The sequence below is a fragment of the Alternaria ethzedia genome (assembly GCF_023757985.1).
Source record: "Alternaria ethzedia strain BMP 0044 chromosome Unknown scaffold_36, whole genome shotgun sequence".
Taxonomy (NCBI): domain Eukaryota; kingdom Fungi; phylum Ascomycota; class Dothideomycetes; order Pleosporales; family Pleosporaceae; genus Alternaria; species Alternaria ethzedia.
The window spans coordinates 168,971-191,065 of NW_026056229.1; the positions used below are offsets into that span (position 1 = coordinate 168,971).

General features: G+C 53.3%; 9 protein-coding genes across 9 annotated transcripts; 4 read left to right on the forward strand and 5 right to left on the reverse strand.

Annotated features, from left to right (window-relative positions):
* Nucleotides 1–560: 560 nt before the first annotated feature.
* On the reverse strand, nucleotides 561–2,174 carry J4E87_009550 (uncharacterized protein; the record flags this gene model as incomplete). The annotated part of the gene is made up of 3 exons (XM_049381126.1): nucleotides 561–729; nucleotides 780–1,228; nucleotides 1,317–2,174. The coding sequence occupies 3 exons, from the start codon at nucleotides 2,172–2,174 to the stop codon at nucleotides 561–563; spliced, it is 1,476 nt and encodes a 491-aa protein (XP_049229152.1).
* A 687-nt stretch (nucleotides 2,175–2,861) lies between these two features.
* J4E87_009551 (uncharacterized protein) lies at nucleotides 2,862–3,899 on the reverse strand (the record flags this gene model as incomplete). Its single annotated transcript, XM_049381127.1, has 1 exon — nucleotides 2,862–3,899. One exon carries the CDS (start codon nucleotides 3,897–3,899, stop codon nucleotides 2,862–2,864), a length of 1,038 nt encoding a protein of 345 aa, XP_049229153.1.
* Nucleotides 3,900–4,317: 418 nt separating this feature from the next.
* Nucleotides 4,318–6,169, forward strand: J4E87_009552 (uncharacterized protein; the record flags this gene model as incomplete). Its single annotated transcript, XM_049381128.1, has 5 exons — nucleotides 4,318–4,447; nucleotides 4,582–5,090; nucleotides 5,170–5,359; nucleotides 5,443–5,722; nucleotides 5,794–6,169. 5 exons carry the CDS (start codon nucleotides 4,318–4,320, stop codon nucleotides 6,167–6,169), a joined length of 1,485 nt encoding a protein of 494 aa, XP_049229154.1.
* A 45-nt stretch (nucleotides 6,170–6,214) lies between these two features.
* Nucleotides 6,215–7,414, reverse strand: J4E87_009553 (uncharacterized protein; the record flags this gene model as incomplete). Its single annotated transcript, XM_049381129.1, has 1 exon — nucleotides 6,215–7,414. The coding sequence occupies one exon, from the start codon at nucleotides 7,412–7,414 to the stop codon at nucleotides 6,215–6,217; it is 1,200 nt and encodes a 399-aa protein (XP_049229155.1).
* Nucleotides 7,415–7,996: 582 nt separating this feature from the next.
* J4E87_009554 (uncharacterized protein) lies at nucleotides 7,997–8,356 on the forward strand (the record flags this gene model as incomplete). Its single annotated transcript, XM_049381130.1, has 1 exon — nucleotides 7,997–8,356. One exon carries the CDS (start codon nucleotides 7,997–7,999, stop codon nucleotides 8,354–8,356), a length of 360 nt encoding a protein of 119 aa, XP_049229156.1.
* A 434-nt stretch (nucleotides 8,357–8,790) lies between these two features.
* On the reverse strand, nucleotides 8,791–10,035 carry J4E87_009555 (uncharacterized protein; the record flags this gene model as incomplete). The annotated part of the gene is made up of 1 exon (XM_049381131.1): nucleotides 8,791–10,035. The coding sequence occupies one exon, from the start codon at nucleotides 10,033–10,035 to the stop codon at nucleotides 8,791–8,793; it is 1,245 nt and encodes a 414-aa protein (XP_049229157.1).
* A 604-nt stretch (nucleotides 10,036–10,639) lies between these two features.
* J4E87_009556 (uncharacterized protein) lies at nucleotides 10,640–15,391 on the forward strand (the record flags this gene model as incomplete). The annotated part of the gene is made up of 4 exons (XM_049381132.1): nucleotides 10,640–10,721; nucleotides 10,810–14,365; nucleotides 14,414–14,993; nucleotides 15,041–15,391. The coding sequence occupies 4 exons, from the start codon at nucleotides 10,640–10,642 to the stop codon at nucleotides 15,389–15,391; spliced, it is 4,569 nt and encodes a 1,522-aa protein (XP_049229158.1).
* Nucleotides 15,392–16,070: 679 nt separating this feature from the next.
* Nucleotides 16,071–17,125, forward strand: J4E87_009557 (uncharacterized protein; the record flags this gene model as incomplete). The annotated part of the gene is made up of 2 exons (XM_049381133.1): nucleotides 16,071–16,407; nucleotides 16,470–17,125. 2 exons carry the CDS (start codon nucleotides 16,071–16,073, stop codon nucleotides 17,123–17,125), a joined length of 993 nt encoding a protein of 330 aa, XP_049229159.1.
* A 2,232-nt stretch (nucleotides 17,126–19,357) lies between these two features.
* On the reverse strand, nucleotides 19,358–20,988 carry J4E87_009558 (uncharacterized protein; the record flags this gene model as incomplete). The annotated part of the gene is made up of 3 exons (XM_049381134.1): nucleotides 19,358–20,668; nucleotides 20,713–20,804; nucleotides 20,853–20,988. 3 exons carry the CDS (start codon nucleotides 20,986–20,988, stop codon nucleotides 19,358–19,360), a joined length of 1,539 nt encoding a protein of 512 aa, XP_049229160.1.
* Between the last annotated feature and the right edge of the window lie 1,107 nt (nucleotides 20,989–22,095).

The window sequence follows — 22,095 nt, forward strand, 5'->3', positions numbered from 1 at the left end:
CCCCACGCTGCAGGAGTAGCAGCACCGCTGTCGACTTGGCCTCGTCTTCATTTCACCGATAGATAGCCCGTCTATCGCATGCTGTTCAAACTTTAACCGAGATGTTTGAAACATGGAGTAGTGTCAGAATGAAGTAGAAGGATGAAAGATGAGGTTCTGCGGCGGGAGACGGCTCTCCTCTCCCATGGCCCGTGCGCAGGATCATAACGCTAACGTGTTATTGGGAGCTGCTCCGTCGATGCAACACCATTCAACAACGTTTCTGGAAAGCAGCAACAATAATAGTACACGAAGGATGCTTTGGTACAGGTGATGGCATGGTTTGAGACGAGCGACGACGGATGCTACTTGGCGATGTTTCCGCATCCCACGCCCACGTGGCTGTTATCGGATGATGTACTCATTAAATCAACACACAATTTAGCGCGAGTGGTGGCCAGGGTCGGGGATCAGTTTTCGAAATACCCTGCGATAGCGTTGCATCAACGTTAGTCAGAAGGGTGGCTATCGTCATTCCAGAAGGAGCTACATTTTGAACCGCATGTCTGCCTACGGCCTATTTACAGAGTGTAGCGGAAAAGAAGGCCGGGTCCATTTGCGACACCCTCCAAACCTACAGCCTGGTCAGATTTGCGATTCAGCTTCTGCAGCCAGAAGCGTAGTATAAGTGACGCAGTTGCGCAGCAAAGGAGTGCTACTGTCAAGACAATGCAGCCCATGCGGTAAAGGCTAAATCGCCGAGTTAGTGATTGCTCAATTGGAATATGGAGAATACTTACGGTGCGCTCCACGCGGGGTATAGGTAAGCAGTGGCAATGTTCGTTGCATTCGACACCGCCGTCGCCAATGCCAACGTAACAGCCCTCTTCGCCTTTGGCCGTGCAACTGTTGCAGAGACCCAAGGCAAGATGAGCTGGAAAGCAGAGAAAGATCCCATAGCTTGTAAGAACATGGCGAAATAGCGAGGGCCAGTCTGGTACGTTGACATGGAGATGATCTGCCCAACAGCGGAGATGACGCACGCAGCGACGATGTGGAAGCAATGCTCACCGGAGCGCCCAGAGTGCCACGAATTCGCGACCGAGAAGATGAACGCCAGGAAGTAAGGCGGCGCTGTGAGCAAGAGCGTCTCAACGCGGGGGAAGCCGAGTGTCTGGACGATGGATGGGAAGAAGTAGGTGAAGCTCATTGATACGACGGCGCATGTCTGGATGAAGACAAGTAATGGCTAGAGGTGGCATTCGACGTTAGCAACGCGTACTGGTTTACGGATCCCGATTCTCGACACGCAATGATAAGATGAGAGAGATACGTACCACTTTCGGATCAGAGAAAGCCTGCTTCAGTCCAACGAAGACCGATTCATTCACTTCATCTGCTACGCCATCGTTTTCGCGGTCAAGTCGCCACTGCGCCATAGCAGTCTCTTCGGGCGACAAGAAAGAGGTGTTCGAAGGGTAGTTCGGGAGAAGCGCATATCCGGCAAAAGCCATAACGATTGTCAGAGCCCCCTCAAGTATGAAGATCCAGCGCCAACTCGGGTAGCCACCAAGACCTTCCACGCCGTCGACAATGCCAGCGGCAATCAATCCGCCAAACGCCGAGGACAGCGTGTATCCAGAGTAGAAAGTGGCGATACGACTTGGCAGCTCTTTCCGGGTGTACCAGCACGAGAGGAAGAAGATACATCCAGGGAAGTATGGGGCTTCTGTTACGCCGACCAGGAATCTCAAAGCGACTAGACCGGCGTGGTTTTGGACGAATCCTGTAGCACCGGAAACAATGCCCCAAATGATGACAACTGTTGGTAGATATAGCCTAGGCTTGAAGATGGAGAGGAGCATGTTCGACGGAATCATCATGGAGATGTAACCAGCCCACAGCACCATGACTGCGGTCTGATACTCCACATCGTCGATGCCCAGTGTGGCTTCCAGCCCTCCAAGACGTGCATTGGCAATGGCATTCCGATCAAGGACGTTGAGTAAGAAGAGGACGATCAATATGGGTAGAGCTCGGAAGTCGATCTTCCGCACAAGTTTCTTCTCGAGGGCGGTGAGCTGCTCAGGTGTGTGGTTGCGCAGGATCTCGGGGACGGAGTTTCGAGTTTCATTTGTAGCTTCGATGTATTCGCATGCTACATCCTTCTCCAAAGAGTGCTTTTCGACGTCCATGGTGACGGCTTTGGGAAGATTTCGTGATCGTGACGGTTGAAGATGAAATTAGATTGACGCTACCCCACGAATCTGGGGTAGACTGCATTTTATACTTCTACCCCGGATCCATATCGTCACGTCGTCGTCTTACCTGCTGGTGTTGGCTAGGTTAGTGTGGGATGAGATGCGGGGGTTCCCGCATCTAGCTATGTCTCCCGGCCGGGTAAGGTCGTCCATGCAAGTCGCACATGCATAGCAGGTGTCATGGCCAGCCAAGTCTGGTGATCACGGCATTTTGGCCGAGACTTACTGAAATGACGCTTGCATGCTAAAGTATCGGTCTTTGAGCGAGTTGGCAATGATCTGGATGAGAGACGAGGGGAAGACCGGGGATGCGCCGATCACGGTGCTTTATGTATAGCCGAACAAGGTCCAAATGGAACGTGCCGACGGGCAGCATGTGCATTCAGTCACCGGCAGTGCGTAAGGCTGTACTGTATGCGATATGGGTGTCATCATAGAACAAGATAGTTTGTGTAAGATAATAGTGGCCTGGCCAGTGACATGCGAAAGGAAGACCCCTGGCATGTATCTTTGCAGACGTAATAATCTCTGCGCGATGACTTCGACGTCATAAGAGAGCGCTGTCAAACATGGTAGCATAGTGGCTGTGTGAATCTTTCAAACGGATCGTGGTCTAGTATATTATGCTGCGACTTCTACAGTATTGACTTGCACAATCTCAATCTTCTGGCTCGCCTGCTCAGTTCCCTTCACACTCTGTTTCGGTGCGAAAGCCTCCACATAATCCCGAACAATTTGATCAAATCCAGTATCTCTCACGAAGCCAAGGTCCAAAGCCTTAGTGTTGTCAAACTCAGCAGGCCATGAGTATAGAATCTTCTTGCACGCGGGTTCGTCCTTCATCTCAAGCAGTTCAAGCTTATCGCTACCTCCTACCCTTGCAAGAGAGTCCATCATGTCCTGCACCGAGACGCCGATGCCGGGGAAGTTGAGGCAGCGATCAAACTTGGCGAGGCGATTGATCTCAAAGTCCGTGGCGGCGTAGACGAGGTTTTGGACTAATATCCTGGGAGAGCATAGCCAATGCCGCCATTGTTTATCCTCTAGTGGAATGACACACTTGATGCCGTTCATCGGTTCGCGGATCATACCGCTGATGAACGAACTCGCCGCGGCTGTGGGTTTGCCTGGCCGTACCGAGACGGTAGGGAAGCGAAGTGAGATGCCATCGATGAAGCCGCGCCGTGTGTATTCGGTGATGAGGTACTCGCACATCATCTTCTCAGCACCGTAGCTTGTCTCGGGCGTCGGCATCTGAGATTCCGTGACGGGTAATGTGACGGAGTTGTTGTATACTGCCTGACTTGATGCGTATATTACTCTCGCTCCTGGGCACGTTTTCCGGATAGACTCCAGTAGTGCGCGGGTAGCATCGAAGTTCGCTTTCATGCCTAGCTCGAAATCGGCTTCTGCGCCTGAGGACATGATGCCGTGGAAGACATAGACAGCCTCTATGTCTTTAGTAACGACAGCATCTGCTTCTGTACATAAGTCCGCCTTGATGGCCTGTGCTCGTGTTGAGGATCGCGCATCTGATGGGATGGGTGGTTCGATGATGTCGGTGAGTACGAGTGAATGCGCTGTCTTCTCGTCGTCGAGCAGCTTCTTTGCTACGAGTTGACCGATGAAGCCGGCGGCACCTGTGATAAGAATGCGCATTGTGTTTTTGATGAACTGGGGTAGTGTGAGATGGCATGCGGCTCTGCCAAACAAACTTTACTCATATACGAATCGCGCTCTGCAACCATCGGAGCGGTGCTTCGGCCGACTGTATGCCCTTGTGATGCAGGCATGTTGCTCGCGAAACCTTCTCCCCTCGGTTCATTGTATCCGTAATGATTAGATGCTTGATAGTGTTGGTGGTGTCGGCCGCGGTTGCGGTTGTCAGAGGCTCGTCGCTGCCTGCGAGCCATCGGCGTTTCGCCGGGCCCACTTCTCCGCATCCACGTCGGTAGATCGACTAGCGAGGTACCTGCCGCGCCAATGGACAGCCTCGCGAACATTACAAACGTTCTCGATATACTTTGCGTTCTTAGCCCGATTACTTTCTTAGCCGTTCTTGTGACAGTGTGCAAAAATGGCAGATAACACCGTTTCCGTGGAAGAGATCAAGAAGCATGCTACTGAACAAGACTGTTGGATAGTAGTAGATGATGTAGTATGGGACATAACAGAGTTCATACCAAGTCATCCTGGCGGCAATGAGAGTAGGTGATTTCTTGCATGTTCTACTAACCTTGGAAAGCATTGGAAGGCATGCAGACAAAATTAGAACCTCTATCCGGATACACACATGTCAAAGTACCATCATGCTACAAAACACGCAACTGACAGCCCCCAGTAATAACCAAACATGCCGGTCTCGACGCCTCTCTAACCTACAACTCCGTCCACTCCCCCACCCTCATATCCAAAACGCTCTCCCCAAGCAAACGCATCGGCAAAGTCTCGTTCTCAACACCCTCCTACGAGCTCCTAAAACCACCTCCAACAGAATCCGCCCAACCCGCCCTATCAATCGCCTCAAAGCCGCCGCTCAGTAGTTTGATAAATAGCCACGACTTCGAAGCCGTCGCCGAGAAAGTTCTCGGAAAGAAAGCATGGGCCTTCTATTCCAGCGGCGCAACGAACCTCGTGACGCGGGATGCGAACAAGAGCATGTTTGATCGGATATGGTTTCGACCACGATTATTGAGGAATATCCGGCATGTTGATACGAGAACGAACATGTTAGGGCAGAGTGTGGAATTGCCGTTTTTTGTTAGTCCAGCTGCGATGGCGCGATTGGCGCATCCAGATGGGGAGAGGGCGTTGGCGAGGGGATGTGAGGGGAGAGGTGTTGCGCAGTGTGTATGTTGATATCTCCATCTGCTGTGCGAGCTGGAAGACGGAAAGGTGAGAAAGATGATGTGCTAACACGAACTGCCAGATATCAACGAATGCGTCGTTTACCATGCAGGAGATTACGGGGAGTGTGAAAAAGGATTCCATACCCTTCTTCTTCCAACTCTACGTCAACAAAGACCGCAAAGCCTCGGAAGCTCTTCTCAAAGACGCGGAGAAGAATGGGATTAAGGGTGTGTGGTTCACCATCGACGGACCCGTGCAGGGGAAACGAGGTATGTCTCACTCTACCAAACACCCGTTTTTCTTCTTTGCATCTTTACGTATTTGCAAGACCCATACTAACCCCCTATTGTAGAAGGAGACGAGCGCGTAAAAGTCGAATCCGCGACCTTCGCCAAAGCCGCCATCAGCGGCGCGGCCGCCACAAACGACAAGAAAGGCGGTGGCCTCGGTCGCACCATGGGCGGCTACATAGACGACACATTCAATTGGGACGATATCGCCTGGCTGCGCAAAGCAACAAGGCTACCTATCGTAGCGAAAGGAGTGCAGACAGTCGAGGACGCGGTGCTAGCTGTGAAATACGGGTTGGATGGCATAGTGATAACGAACCATGGAGGGAGAAATTTGGATACGTATGTCCTACCCTGCCTTCCCTATCCATATACATAAAAGGGAAGAGTAGTTTGCTAATAGACACCAACAGTTCCCCACCCTCCCTCCTAACCCTCCTCGAAATCCGGCGCCACGCCCCCGAAGTCTTTTCCAGCCTAGAAGTGTACCTAGACTGCGGTATCCGGCGTGGAACCGACATAGTGAAAGCGCTGTGCCTGGGCGCAAAAGCTGTGGGAATGGGTCGGCCGTTCTTGTACTCACTGACGTATGGACAAGAAGGTGTGGAGCACTTCATCGACATCATGAAAGATGAGTTGGAAACGACGATGAGGTTGTTGGGTATAACATCGTTGGAACAGTGCCATCCGCGGTATCTTAATCTTGGGGATGTAGAGCATTTGATTCCGAAGGATTTGGAGGGCGGGTTACCGGAGATTCCAGGGAAGAGGGTGAGGGCGAGGTTGTGAAGTTTGTGGGTGTTGGCAGAACGAAGTATTGGGTTTATCTGTGACTTATTCAAAATCGCCCGACTCGAGTGCCCTTTTGTCAGCTTTCTCCTCTTGCATTTTCCTCTCTCTCCTAAACTTCTGATCCAACCCCGCAGCCTTCAGCACAGCGAAACGCACGTGATCAACACCCAACCTCTTCCCTTCCACCAGCGTCTCCGCGCTCACCCCTAGAATCTCTCCTAGCGCACCGCCGCCGACCGGTGGCTGGATGTCGTACTTCAACTTCTCCATCGCCTTTCTGAGCTCTTCAGGGCTACCTTTTGGGGATAGGCGACGCAGCACTTTTCCATCGTGGCGTTTGATCTCCTTGGCAGCGGGAATGTATAGTTTGTCTAGCTTGGAGAGAATGACTTGGTGACTTACACCCGCTAGGCGCAGTGAAGCGAGCAGAGAACGGTCTTTATCTTTAATACCGTGTTCGGCGTCGATTAAGAGAAAGACACGGCGGAGTGGCTTGCGGTTGGTAATGTACTTCATGATTTCCGTACCCCAGGATGCGAGTGAACCTTCGCCGTAGCCGGGCATGTCGACGATAGTCAAACCGCCGAGGCCGACGATCTTTTCACGATCTTGGCCTTGTTTCTTGATGGTTACACCGTTGCCGGCGCCGAGACCGTAGAGGTTCATTGTTTTGGTGAAGCCTGGGGTGGATGAGGTACGCGCTAGTAGTGCTTTGATATCGGCGTTTACAACGGCGTTCAGCAACGAGCTCTTGCCAACGTTGGAACGACCGACAAAAGCTACTTCCGGCACGTCAGACTCGGGGAAAAGACGGAATTGAGCTATGCTCCGTAGTAACTTTGCATTCCGACCGTGGGTAGTGAAGAAGTGGTTCGCAGTCGTTTTCTGTGCGACGGTGGGGGGAAAGGTATCCCAGTACCAATTGAAGTCTTGCAATTTGTTGAGATTGAGCGAGAGCGAAGTGACTGGTGTCTCAGGCGCTGAATTTAGTGTTGTCTCGGATTTTGGTTTTCTGCCCAAGGGCGCTGATGGCGGAGAGGGTACTAGCTCGTCTCCGAACGATTTCTTACGACCAGCGGGGAAATTTGTCTCCCATTTGCGAATGACAACACTCTTTGGCTTTTTGATAAGAGGTTTGTGAGGCGCGTTGAGATGTGCTAATTCCATTTCTTTCCCTTCTTCTTTCAATTGCTCCATCTCCAATTCTCTCTTGTGTCTTCGGCTCTCTCGCATTGCCCGCATTTGTGCGGTGGTCATGGGTGCATCTCTGTTTTGTTGCCGTCTCTCTCGCATCGTAAGAGGGCGTGGTTCATCCGCTACTCGTTCAAGGTCCTCCGCGGAGGGTTTTTGCTCGTCCGTCAATTCTACGCGCAGCTTATTTTCCGTCTTGCTCATATGAAGTATACTGCGTGTTGGCGCCGTTGGCCTGAACTTCGCTATCGCATCGCCATTCCAGTGCTTCCGTATCCGTAACCTCGCGTTGGGCGCATCATCTTGAGATGCATCGGTGGTCTGTAGACGGACTTGCGATCGCGCGAGGGGTTTGGTATGTTGGCGCGATAGCCGTTGTATGCAATTGCGGCATACGTATCGTGAACTTGGCGCTAAGTTGTTCATTGCATTCGTGCGAGAAGACGGAGGAACAGTGGTGGTGCATCTGAAGTTCACGACTGGTCCAAGCTCTGCCGCATCTTTTCGCCGCAGCACTTCCGTGTGGTGAACTTCTCCAACACCACATCGACAAACCACGACACCCAGGACACCTCGACGGCCTTTCGATACATCCAATTCCCCAAATCAACCCAATCACACCCACTACCCACAATGGCACAACCCGCGACTCCCCAAATCCTCTCCATCTACCGGCGCCTCCTCCGCGAACTCCCCTCCACCCCCCAATTAACCCGCACCCAACACCAAAAGCTCTCCGCACCTTCAAAACTGCAACAGCGCATCCGCTTGACGCTCTCGCAATCGAACCCCAATGCCAACGCGCAAAGTCATATACAACAGGCGGAGCAATTCATACAATATGTGCAGGCGCAACGGATGCACTCGACGCTGCTGGAGCGGTATAATCCGGGTATGGGCATGACGGAGGAGGAGAGGGTTAGGTTGAGCGCGAGGAGGGTGGGCATGAATTTGCCGGTGGAGTTTGAGGAGGAGGGTGGGGAGAAGGCTTGAGGATGAGGGATGGGGTTGGTTGGAGTGAGATGCATGGGTGCGAGGAGTCATGTCAGAAAATGAAGGGCATGAAGACTGGAAGGATGACGCGCTGCGAGAACCTCAAGATATGGATGATGCAATACAAGATCACCGGAGTCTTCTCGGATGACATGGAGAACAGTGAGACGGACTGGCACATGGAGATGAAACTAGAAATGTGCATATGCAATGTACGATTAGAACTGTACAAATCTATAAACTCAAACTTTCAACACAGTAATCCGACCCTCAGTCGACCAAAGTCTCGTACCAGTGTCGCCAATTAAGGGTATGCTGCTTTTGGTATACATAACTCCGTGTTCGCCATACTCTTACACGCCAAGGCGCATATCCTCTTTCTACTCGTGAAAATGCTTTGCGAATCGTCTCCCGTCTATATCCAGTTATGACGCTCAGTCCTCAAACTTGAAGCCCTTGCCGCCAGAGGTGTCGATCATGCCACCCCTGTACGAGCCCCTCTTTCCCTTGTTCTTTTCCTTGGTAAAGCCCTTGCCCTTGGTGACGATCAACTTGGCGTGCGCGCGGTCGGCGTAATCGTAGGAAACGTAGGCGTTGCTTGCGAGGTTGGGGTCGACTACGACGTCGGGCTTGATGCGCTGGAATCGGTTCTCGACGTGGCTTCGCTTTGACTTGGGAGCGTCTTGTGAAGGAGAGCCGGCCTTGCGCTTGTTGTTCTTTGGCTCGGGGGATGTTGCTGGAAGAGTCTGAGACGAGTCGCTGCCAGAGGCCTTGCGCTCGAGCGCGGCGGGTTTCTTCTCATCGTCGCTGTCGCTGTCGGAGTCGCTGTCTGAAGAGCTGTCCGAAGAGCTGTCGGAGGAGCTAGAATCGCTTGAGGACGAGGGTGTGGCAGCCTTCTTTCCGCTCTTCTTGGCCTTCTTCGTCTTGGCTGGCTCTTCGTCCGAGTCGCTGTCGGAGGAGCTAGAGTCGCTGGAGTCGCTAGAATCTGAAGAGTCCGAGTCGCTTGAAGCAGACGATGATGAGACTGAAGCGGCCTTCTTGCTCTTCTTCACTTTCTTGTCCTCCTTCTTCTCGGCTTCTGAGTCGGAGCTGCTGTCGCTCGAGGAATCGCTGTCTGAGTCGCTGGACGAAGAGTCGCTGGAGGCATCGGACGAGTCGGAGTCAGGAAGCGGGACGTTGGCGGGCTCTTCCTCAGAGCTGCTATCGGAGTCGCTCGAGTCGCTGGAGGAGGAAGCGGAGGATGAAGACACGGATTTGGCCTTCTTCGCTTTGGGTTTCGCCGGCGCGCTTTCCTTCTCAGATTCGGAATCGGAATCTGAACTGGAGCTTGAAAAGTCGGAGCTAGAGTCGGAGGAACTCGATGAGCTGGAAGCATCGTCCTTCGCAACTGCCTTCTTTCCAGCAGTCTTCTTGGTCTTCTTTGGCTTTGCCTCGGCCTCAGACTCGCTGCTTGAGTCGCTGCTGGACGCGCTTTCCTCATCGTCGCTAGCCTCCGAATCGTTGTCGCTCATGGGCGACGCACACCATCGGTCAAACTCCTCATCGATCTTGGTGACAGCATCCTTCTCGCCCTTCTTCTTGAGGAACTTCTTCACCAGCTCAAGCTGGGGAACTTCTGTCGATGCAGCCTTCTGCTTCTTGTCGCCGCTAGACTTCTTAGAAGCCTTCCCGGTAGCCATTGCGCGGTACGTGTCTTGTTTCGTGGACTGCGGCGGTGGAATGGTGGTGTTGGCGTGAAAGGTGCAGACGTCGCGCAAGAAAAAAAGTACGGTAGGCGGAATGGTTCAGCGCCCCGGCTGCGCTAAGCCCCAATCGTGATCCCTGTCCCGCGCGCCTGCCGTCTCATATGGAGTACACGACGCCAGACGTCCCTCTCCGCACACCACCCCATTGCCTCTTTTCACTCGCCGCCCACATTCTTCCCTCGAACGGCGCACTTGGCAGCAGTTGTTCCGGGACTACCGCATTGAGCACCCCGATTGCTCCTCACCGCCGCTCCACCCGTCGACGTCGCATCGCCCGGCCATCGCAAGACTCATTACCACCTTTCGCGATTCATGGCAGCTCCCGGAGGACCTCTCGCTAGCGCCCGGCGGCAGTAATCGGCGCATCATCCACCCACGCCTTCAACTACCCCATCGGCCTCGTAGATAGCCGTATAGCAGAATGGAGGGGAGGCCACGCAACTACACCAACGGAGCGGGGGACCCTCGAGCTCCTGCCGGCCGCCCACCTGGCAGCTCGAGGGGCGCGCCTTCTGCCTCTAGCTCGACGCCCTCTGGCATGTCGCGCGCAGAACGATTCGACGACGAGCGGAAGAGAATCACCGAAAGCTGCTTCTCCAAGACGGATGACCAGGGTCAGCGTACGTGTCTACATCAGTGCCCGCGCATCTTGGGATATATGCTTGGCATACACCTCTACGTGCTGTAGCATCGACTGACAAACCCAAGTCCAGGAATCTTATATCACCCACATCCGCGTCCAAGAAGATGGCGGCTACCCGCAGTCCCCCCCACCACCGAGCTCGGCCCCGTCGAACAAGAAGGCGCGCATCATCATGATATCAGTGCGAAACACAGGCAGGGTGAAGCTGCACAAAGCCAGGGAGAACGCCAACGGGTCCTTCTCCATTGGAAAATCTTGGCCTATGGAGGAGCTTACTGCTGTCGAGAACTACACCCACCTCAATCCTACCAGTGAAGAGGAGGCACAGCGGAAGCTATGGGCTGGGGAAAAGGGCTTCACTGTGACCATAGGCAAGCCTTACTACTGGGAAGCGGGCACGGCAAAGGAGAAGGAGTTCTTTATTGGAAGTATGGTTAAGATCTACAACAAGTACACTAAAGGAGACTTTCCTATCCTGACAGGATTCAGCGTGACAGAGCTGAACAGTCTGACCAACGGGCAGCCGCATCTCGCGACACCAGAAGGCCGAGCCGCCGCAGCCAGTGGTCAGGGTGGTCAAAGTCCGTCCCAGAAGCGACCCGGGCCACCAGATCAAAGACCAATGCCTCCAAAGTCACCTGGACCACCGCCGAGAAGACCTGGCGAATCTCCGCCTATATCTGACGGGAGAGCGCTTCCACCTGGCGCAAATCCAAACTTCCGGAGACCTCCTGGAGAGCTAGGGGGGCCCCCAAGAAGACCAGGACGACCAGACGATTTGGGTAGACCGAGTACTGGGGATGACGCCCGTAGGCCTCCGCAGTTCATGCCAAATTCAGTTTCGGTCGCGCCATCTATGCCCGACCTTCGCCAAAAGCGGTCAATGGACCCAAGCATTCGTTCTCGGCCTAGCGGTGATAGCATGCGGCCTCGTCCTGGCCAGGGACAAAGCCCTATCCCACCTCAATTCGCGTCTCGCAATCTAACACCACAATCTTCAAATTCTGAATTCGCTGGTCGGCCACGGACACCGGATTCAGGCAACTTCCCAGCAAGCTTGAGTCCAGGGCGCGGGCCGCCACGTGAGGATGCGCAATCGCAACGGTCAGAACGATCCCTTGACGAACCATTATTGGACGGCGCGCCTCCAGGTATTGCGCCACCAGATCCACGCAGACAGAACGGGTACCCCTCGCCTAGGAGAGATCCGTCGCCCAGGGGTCTCAGGCCTGGAACAGCCCAAAGCGCTGGTCGACCGGGTACGGCTCAGAGCAACACCAGTTCAAACTTCACACGAAACGACGACATGCCGCCAGAAGAACCGCCCCAAAGGAGAAGGCCACTCATGGAGCCCCGTCCATCACAGATGTCACAACGGAGTGTCGATAGCCAAGGCGCAGAGCCACGCTCAACGTTCCATACGCCTTCAGGCTCGCCAGCTCCACCACTGGAAGTACCGCCGCGGAGACGACCTCAGGAGATACCCGAGAGACTGAAGCCCGTTTCTCAGGAAAACATCGCGCCTCCCGCAGACCCACTGCCTTCTCGACCACCGCAGCCTACGCCTCCTCCCACATCACCCCTTCCACAAATTCCGACTGCGCCAATACCAGCAGCACCACAGGCTGAGGAAGTAGCGGCGCCTGCAACACCACCAACAGCGCCTGAGCCAGAACCGCTAGAACGCACCAATTCAATGCCTGAGGATCAAGAACGCCCTGGCCTTGGGCCAATGGTCAAGAAGCCGCTGCTTAACGATAATGCGGCGACCAAGTTCCGCAAGGCAGCAGCGGCGGCAGGCGCATTCAAGCCTCGTGCTGGCGGTGCTGCTGCAAAGCTCTTCAACAAGGAGACGAAAACAACCGATGAAGCAGACGGCGTCAGCGCAGTGTTCGTGCCCCAGCGACCAACACCAAAAGAAACACCAAAAGAAACCCCTCAAGAAGAAGTCGAGCAGAAACTCGAAGAGCCCCCCAAATCCATACCTGACAGGTCATCTAAAGAGCGACTGCGCGTTAGTACCGAGGTCGTTCCGTCGGTTACAGTCTCTGGCCCAGGTGATCGCAATGTGGCTGGCGCTGTCCAAGAAGTTGAAGAACAGCCTGCTCCGCCACCTCCAGAAAAAGCAGCATCAAGGAACATTGAGCCTGAGCCCGAGGTGCGCCGAAAGAAGCGCCGGTCCAACCAACAGATTGTCAACATATCCAAGCTTGGTATAGATCCGAACATCATTGACGAACGGGGATTGGAATTCGAGAGCCTGCTGACTGAGCTGGGATGGGGAAACAACGAGCTGTCCGCCAAGCACATCGAGTCTCTGGAGAATGACATCAAACGTGAAATCGCCCGCGTGGAGGCTGGGAGCTGGCTAAATCACCTGGAGCAGAAGGACGATCGTGTAGAGGCTGTTGAGCGCATGTTGGACCGCGCGATCGCTGAGTGCGACGAGCTTGAGGGTCTGCTAACCCTATACAACGTTGAACTGAGCAGCTTGAACGATGATATCGCTTTCATCGAAGCACAGAGTCAGGGTCTGCAAGTGCAGACTGCTAATCAGCGGCTACTGCAGCACGAACTTCAGCAGCTAGTCGACACTATCTCGATCACATCAGATCAGCTGGAGTCATTGAGACGCGCTCCTATAGGCAAGATCAACGGACTCAAGGATATCGAGTTTTCTTTGGTTCTGCTTTACAAGGCACTCATCACAATCGACCCTTCTTTCGTCGCCGGAGCTCGACAGGGCACGATCAGCAGTGGACCAGGATTTGGTAATAGCGATTTGGCAACGATGCAAGCTCTGCAAGAGAAACGAGACAGGTACCTCAATGAGGGATCCATGTTCCTCGAGAGGCTCAAGAAACATATGGAAATCACGTTCGGCGCAGCCTTCCTATCGACGAAAGATGCACTTTCGAGACTCGATGATCAGGGATCTGAGCCATCTCTGAAGAGAAACGTAGAAGCGCATGACGCAGGTCGAAACGAGTTGTGGATGTTGAGCCCAATCATGCTGTTCGCGAAAGAAATTGACAGGGCAGCATGGGACTCACTACTACGCATGTATCAGACTCAAGCAGCGCAGGTGTATCAACAAGAGGTTCGCGACAATATCCTGGCATGGAGACGGTTCGCAAGAAAGCCCACTGGCGAGGAGCAAGAACTGCTCTTTACCGCGCAGGAGAAAGAGCCGGAAACTACCTCCACATTAGGTACGGCAAGGAAGCTGACCGTTAAGCGAAGTCAGACCCTAGCTCGTGGCCTGAGATCAGCGTCTGGGGACAAAGATGGCAAGGCGAAGCCAGCGGCTCAAGACGGCAAATTCCACGCATTCAACGTCTTCGCTAGGATCCTAGAAGATACCGGTCCGGTTCTTTTGACGGAGCAGAACTTCATTACTGAGTTCTTCCATGCTACTTCAACTGACTCGCTTGACTTCCCCGAGGCCGTGCAAGCCGCGCCCCCCGAAGCGCGTCGTGGACCCAACCTCTGGATCCGCAAGCAGTTCGAGGCGGACCGAGTCATGGCAAAACATGTCACTGGTGTCATGGAGGAGATCTTCTCTTTCTGGCCCTCTGAGATTCAGAGCCTTGTGGACTGGGCTACCAAAGCTGATCCTCTGTAAGTCATATTTCTGTTATACATTGCTCGCTTACTGACTCTTCTTAGGCAAGGTGTAGGCATTCTTTGTGCTGTCGACCGGAAGTTGCTCGATATCGCAGAGACGGACCAGGACTTCTTGACAAGGAACCTGCGAAAGATACACGAACGTTTGCAAGGGCTGTTCAGCCGCTTCTTGGACGAGCAGATACGGGCCATTGAAGATACGAAGGTCAAGATTAAGAAGCGCAAAGGAGTAATCTCGTTTATGAAGACTTTCCCACACTTCTCTGTGGCGATTGAGAACATGTTGCCGCCTGCTTCAGAAGGCGGAGACAAGTTGGAAATCCGCGACATGGTCGACGAAGCCTACCAAAGAATCAACAAGGCTATGTTCGAGAGCTTGAAGGTCATTGCCAAGGAGTCGCCCACCGTCATGGCTTCCCAAGGACAGGGCGATCCCGAAGATAAGGAGGCGCTCAACTACCACATTCTGCTTATTGAGAACATGAACCACTACATGGAAGAGGTTGATGCCCGCTCGGTCAACGTTCTGGAATTCTGGAAGGGTAAGGCTCAAGACGAATACAGCGAGCACATGAGTCTGTATGTCGACGCCGTCATCCGGAGGCCACTGGGCAAGCTTCTGGTAAGTAAACATCCTCATCTTATACCACTAAATCTAACATGATCCAGGAATTCATCGAATCAACCGAAACCCTTCTCTCCCAACCCGGCGCAAGCGCCCAAGCCATCGCCCAACGCTCCTCCCATTCGCGCTCAGTCTTCAAGAAACTAGTTCACTCTCACGACGCTAAAGAACTTCGCAAAGGTATTGAAGCCCTCAAGAAGCGCGTCGACAAGCACTTTGGCGACGCCGATGACCCGACTATCAGCCGCGACCTCGTCTTCAAGGTCCTCAAGGAATGCGAGAAGACATACAACAAGGTATCAGAGCGCATGACGACTATCAACCAAGATGTATATAGTGGGGAGGTGGAGATTGATTGGGGTACTAAGGAGGTCGAAGCCGCGTTCAGGAGATAGAGTCTTCGGAAGAGTGGGAGTCGGCATCTTCTCGGGTTTGTCGTGTAGTGTCAATTGTATCGCTGTGTTGCTGGTGTTTGTTGTTGTGTTACTAGGATTTCTGTATTGGTGTGTTTTGCATTGACGCGTCTATGATGGTTGAGCTGGTGTTTGGGGTTGTATGGCTGGGTGCTGGGCTAGGTACGCGGCTTGCATGGTGTTCTGGTGCGGAGCGAGTGATTGCGAAATGTATCGTTATGCCCGTGGGCTTCCTCACCATCCATCATACTCCACGTATTCTTTGCAAATGTTAAACCTGCATACATTCTAGACTACAATGCAGTACGTCAACACGCATCCTTATGCACGTAAGCAAGATCTCGTATCCTGAATGCGAAGCCCGCCGGCGTCCGAACGCACCGAGCCCTGCGCGCTATCCGGAAGCTTACCGCTGGACCCCAGTCGCAAGTGGAGGTAAGCGAGGAATGACGGCATCGATCCTGACTGCGAGTCTAGATCGCCAGGCGCTTTGCAACAACGGCATGCGCCGGATGAACCGCCGATGATTGTGTTTGTTGGGTAGAACAGCGAGGTGCATAAAGAGTACCTGAAGATCCTCCGTCTTCCGATTGAAGGGTATATGTTGGGGTGCGCCGAAGTTTCCTCAACCGCATTTCTGATTTCGAAGCTTTGCAACAACATGACGCTCTTGCAAACCCTCCTCCGCGCAACAGCGTTCAAGAATCCTCTTCTACGTACCCTTGTTCCCTCTGTTGCGCTTGCGTACGGCATTCAAGCTGCCGTCGCTGTTCCCTCCATCGCAGCACAAACGGAACGGTACTATGACCTCTCCGGCAGCTTCACATACCTGTCCTGCACAGCCCTCAGCCTAGTACTCCCATACATGCGCGCAAGAGCCGCAGGCACCATCACCGGCGGTATAACCGAGTATTTCAGCGCCCAGGGCTTGGGACAGGGCACGTGGTGGTGGAGACAGGCGCTTTTGAGCGCTGCCGTGGGGATTTGGGCTACGAGATGTACGTTCCGTCCGAAATGGCTGGGTTGAAAGAGAGTTGAGGTGCTAATGCTGATGAAACAGTGGGTTCTTATCTCTACAAACGCATATCCAGCGACGAAGGAAAAGATTCCCGTTTCGACTCCATCCGGACCTCCCCGCCCAAGTTCCTCGTCGCCTTCTTCGCCCAAGCAACATGGGTCTCCCTCTGCACCTTACCCGTCATTCTAGTAAACTCCGTTCCACGCTCCGCCTACGCAACCTCACTCCTCGGTCAAGCCGTATCTTCAAAACCATACTTAACAGACATCCTCGGCCTCGCCATCTTCGTCTTCGGTCTTACGTTTGAGGTTGTGGCTGATAGACAAAAGGACACCTGGGTCCAAGGCAAAAAGCAAAAGAAACACTCTGAAGAGTTCCTCACACATGGCCTGTGGAGTAAATCTCGGCATCCGAATTACTTTGGCGAGGCGACGTTGTGGAGTGGTATTGCGATTGCGGCGGCGGGGTTGCTGGTTAGGCAGCCTGCGCAGGCTGCTTTGGGATTAAGTGGGGGCGTTGGTGGACAGGTGCTTGTTGCTGGTATGTGTGCGGCTAGTCCGGCTTTTGTGTCTTTCTTGCTGCTGAAGGTTAGTGGGGTGCCGTTGAGTGAGAATAAGTATGATAAGAGGTATGGGGATCGCAAGGATTATCAGAAGTGGAAGAGGGAGACGCCGATGTTTGTGCCGAAGATTTGGTAGGTTGATGGAGAGGAGTGTAGAATATGCGTCTCACTCTGGTCGTATCAGGAGAAAAGGCTCTTGGTGAGAGGCGAGTATGGGCAGAAGTGGAAGTCGAAGTAGAACAAGGCGTAGAAAAGAATCGCTACGACTTTTCTCCCTCAGTTTTTCGGCGCGTTCTCTACTATTCGCAAAGCCTCTTCGTCCATGATTTTGGCTTCCACTAACGCCGCAACCGCATCGCGTATCCAAGTCTGACAGTTCCTTATCTCTACCTTCTTTCTTGGTACCTACCACATTCAGTCAATCAGCCTCTCAACATCGAAGTTCGACAGCACAAAACTCACCGTACTATCCGCAGCAACCAAACTTGGCCCCGGCGGCTTTACACTCAACACGATCTCCTCAAGCCTATCTCTCGCAACTTGATCAACAGACCACTTCCCGCCACCCATTATATCGACAACATGCTCGTCCGCAACTTCCCCCAAAGAGATGAGTTGGTGCCGCCTTCCATCAGCACCCAGTTCGTGGTTACGTTCGAACTCAATATCAAAGCCAGATGCTGCATCGCCGGTTGCGTTGAGATACGTTCCGGTTTGAGGGTCGGTGGACGAAAGGTGCGGGATCCAGAAGCCCCAGTGCGCGGGGAAGAGAGGGGAGTTGAAGACGATGAGGTAGATGGGCCGTGGCATGGCTGTAGTTATCGCGTGGTTTGTGTGATATAGGTATAGAAGGATTGGGGTTGAGCGCTGTGGTCGGAGGTTTTGCTGGTGAGCAAGGGGGTGCGCAGCGCTAATGCACTGTGCCGCCCCCGCGATCAGCGTTGCATACCTGGGTGTCTCAAGTGTGCTAGGCATCAGCGTTGTACTTGTATACAAGCAAGATGGTTGGAAAACTTTTGGAAACCGGAGTCTCTAGTTCCTCAATATGTTGCGGTAGACATTCACAAGTCGCCATACTACTGCAAGACTAGAAATCTCTTTCAAATCTCACAAGATGCCGGTTTTAGACTCACCAGTCTGGCTTCGCATGTTTGTTTGATTCCATGACACTCTGTTCATCAGACTAACGCCATCTAGTGTCTTCTTGGCTCTCACCGTGGCGTCCTTCATACCACAACTCCACCGTACCATCTTCAGACAGAAAAGTTCAGGCATGTCGACAAACTACCTGCTATTCAACCTCGTCTCAGCAACCGAACAATTCGCCTTCACGTTCTTCTACATTGTAGATTCCATTCGAGAAGACAAAGGTTTTCACCGCGAACCCGTAACCGTAGGGAATTGGATCGATCTAACACAAACCGTTGTTGTACTGCTGTATTGGCTTACCATGTATGCGCCCGTTGCATTCCTTCCATTTCTCCGGCTCAAACAGCACAAGCACTGACTCTCATCGTTTACAATAGTTCAATCCTACATCTCCACTACCCCTCCCCCTACCGCGACGTCTCAACAAGCTCCGCCATAACAGCCTATGCAACGTATTTCTTCCTACTAGTCTTCCCCATCTTCGTCGATGCCTTCTACGCTAAGGATATACACTGGTTTTACCACATCATGTTCGCCTGGGCATGGTATGGCGCGCACATCCTCTGCATCAATTGGATTGTCATCGGTTTGGTTATCGCGTCGTTTTTCTGGCAGGCGAGAGCGATTCGTGCCAAAAAGAATGAAGAAGAAGAGGAGGAGGATCGGGACGAGGCGAAGGAGGAGGCGCTGAGCCGTTTGGGGCTTGCGATGCAGGCGGTGGTATTTACTGGGGTGGGTGTGGCCTGGGGGTTAAGCGTCGAGATGCCTTCGCGGTGGGAGTGGTACAATGGGTTTTTGGGGTGGTGGAATGGATGGTATCGTTATGCGGGCTGGACTGCCGTTGGTTATGTGATGTTCGCAGGTGTACAGGCAGGCTTGCTATGGGAGGTGATGCGGGATTGCAAGGAAAGCAATGGATGTGATGATGATGAGACGGAGCTGTTGCTGCCCGCATGAAGGCAGTCTTAAGACCCTGCTAAACTTTTACCGATTAGAAACGAAGTGGTTAGCCACTCTTAGGTTGAAAGTCATGCAAACCTCGTTGGTGAAGTCCCCACCTAAAATTGCTACGACACTTGTCTACCCGCACTGCGCACCCTATGATCAACGAAAGACGCGCACTTCATTTCTCGCCAAATTCACATCCAATCTTGTATCTATTGGCTTCTCTCACAGCAACAATCAATTCATCAAAGGTATCATCAAATCTACATCACACTCACGCCAACGCGCCCATCGGGTCCCACAGCTCCAGCATCTTCGGCTTCTGCTCGAGCACCTTCTTAATCGTCGAGCTGACAACGCTGGGATCGACGACGGCCTGGTACACAAACTCATCCATCCAAGCATCGCTCATGACAAAGTAGCCCTTGTCACCTGCACGCTCACTCCACGAGTTCTCCACCCTCCAGCGCACGGGCTTGCCATCAACAACATGTACAGCCGTCAGCACCATAGCATGCGTCATCTGGCTCTCACCGGTCTGCAGACGCTCCGCCTTGGACATGCCGAGCTTGATATTGAAGCCCAGCTCGTACTCGAAGAGATCGGTGTCCATAATTCCCTTGGTGGAATCGGAGTACTTGCCTACATCCGAACCAAAGAAGACGGGCATGCCTTTCTTCAGCATCGCAATGCAAGCATCTTTGATGGTCTTCATGTCGACATTCACATACGTCACTGGTCGGCCGTTCCAGACGTTACCGAGTCGCTTCACGCTGAGCAGACGGTTGTAAGGGTTGCGCGGGTCGTTTACAAGCGAGAAGAGCGAGTGCACGTCCGTTCCAGACAGCGCGCGGACGGTCTTGTTGTCGGAGAGTTCTTTCGCAAAGGCGGTGGGTCGCGTCTTGACGGTGCAGAAGTTGCCGTCCTTGTCATAGTACTCCCAGGTGAACGGCTTGGTAGAGCACGGGGGAGGTCCTAGCATCAGTGTTAGGATCAGGTGAATTTCGCGCAGCATCTTCTCCTTCTCTTCGGCAATAGTCGCCTTGATCGCGTCTGGCGATGCGTTGCTGGATGCGATGGCACGTAGACGGACGGCATCCTCCCGCAACTTGGTGGTGATCAGACGGTCCATGGTGGACGAGTTGGACGCGTTGAACGAGTCTGGGTACAGCGAGTGCGGTACCAGACCGTACTTCTGCACGAGGTTGGCCACCATATCCCACTGTCCGCCGTCACCGACAGGGCTGGACATCAGCGCCTGCACGATGCGGCTGTCAATCTCCTCACTCTTTGTATCCAGTATGCTTTCGAGGAAGTAGTTTGCCTTCTCAATCTTGTCCCAGTAGAAGAGGTATGCCTGCGATAGCTGGAACTCGGACAACTTGTACTTCTTCATGATAGCGACGCGGAAGACGTTGGTGGAAGCGAAGAGCCAGCATCTTCCAGATGAGGCTTGGTTTGTGACAGGCGAGCCCTCGAAGGGGATCTTGATGTTGAACTTCTGGGTGTCTGCGATGACAGCGGATCGGGATGAAAGTACGGCGTTGGCAGAGTTGGAGCTAAGAGCTGCGAGAGCGAGGCGGTTCTACAGAGGTAAGTAAGAGACGGTACAAGAGCTGTGTGTAGTACCTTTGGGTCTTCCATGAGCTCCTTCTCCCACTCTGACACTGAGGCGGCAGATACATCTTGTCGGTACTTGACGCCGGGGGTGTATCGAGGTGCTTTGACAGTTAGACTTGGTATACCATTCTCAACGCCATGCAACGTACGAGCCTCTCCGCCAACAACGACAAATCCATCCTTCTCGTTCATGGGTCGTTCATCCTTCATGTGGAGTGCCTGGAGTCGCTCCATCAACTTCTCATTAACAGCAGCATCGGACGGTCGTGACTGGTTGTTACCCATGATGAAGATGGGGACAGAACTTGCGGACTATCGTACAGCTCTCGATCAAGAGATAGCTATGTGTTGTAATCTGGGGAAGCTCTGGCTGCCCATCAAGGTGTCGCTCGTTATCGCGCTTATCGGGCGGGAGCAACGCGTGCATGGGTCTCGTGGCAGCCCCACTCCGATCAGATGGCTGGCGCGGAAAGTGCCCGCCTCCATACCTTCCACATTCGATCGACGTGCATCGAAGCATGATGCTTACATGCGAGACAGGCCGACTCGTGCACAACTCAGCATGCAGATGCACGTTACTCACGACTGTTGATCGGGTGCTGGAGTCTATCGTTGCCTGACTGCCTCAGCCACGACGCTGCGACCACCGCGCTATTACCGCGTACGAGGCTACGAGCATCGCCTAACGGCCCATCTCCACAGACCCTGAAACTCGTGACAGCCGTTTTGCTTCTTCATCAGGACAGCGAATAACATTATATCGCACCAATTTAAACACTTTTAACGCGCATCCAACGCATCTATCACCACCTACGCATAGAGGCCATGCTGCAACACCGGCCCCAAACGGCGCGGCTGCTAAAAGAGGGAGATGAAGATGTACAGGGCCGAACGCGTGTTTCATCACGGCGCCGCAAGGCGTTCCCCTGAGCGTACGCATCACAGCCCAGTCAACGCGAGTTCCCGAAATATCGGTGTATCTCGCGCTCAGCCCTGCAAACTGAGATTTATATCCTGGTTTCCTCTTTTTGTTGCGCAAACATCGCACCTAGCCACCGACAAGCAGCGATAACCTCCAGCGGCACCGATTCACCATGGCGCAACGACCGGTATTTTGGCAGAAGCGCGTTCTCGTCCCCTTCTGGATAGTGCGCATATGTATCATGCTCTTGATCATTGGAGCAGTAGGCATTTCGCTGAGCAACGTGAAAGAACTGGAAGACGTTATCCAACCCTCAGTCTCGTAAATCACACCATCAACGGCGCATACACAAAGCTTACAGCCAGTAGATTGCTCATTGTCATTATACTCTTCAGCTGTATAGTACTCCTCATCGACATTCTCGCCATCCTGCTTTTCCTTCGCGATGCGCTGAAACCCGGCACTTTCCT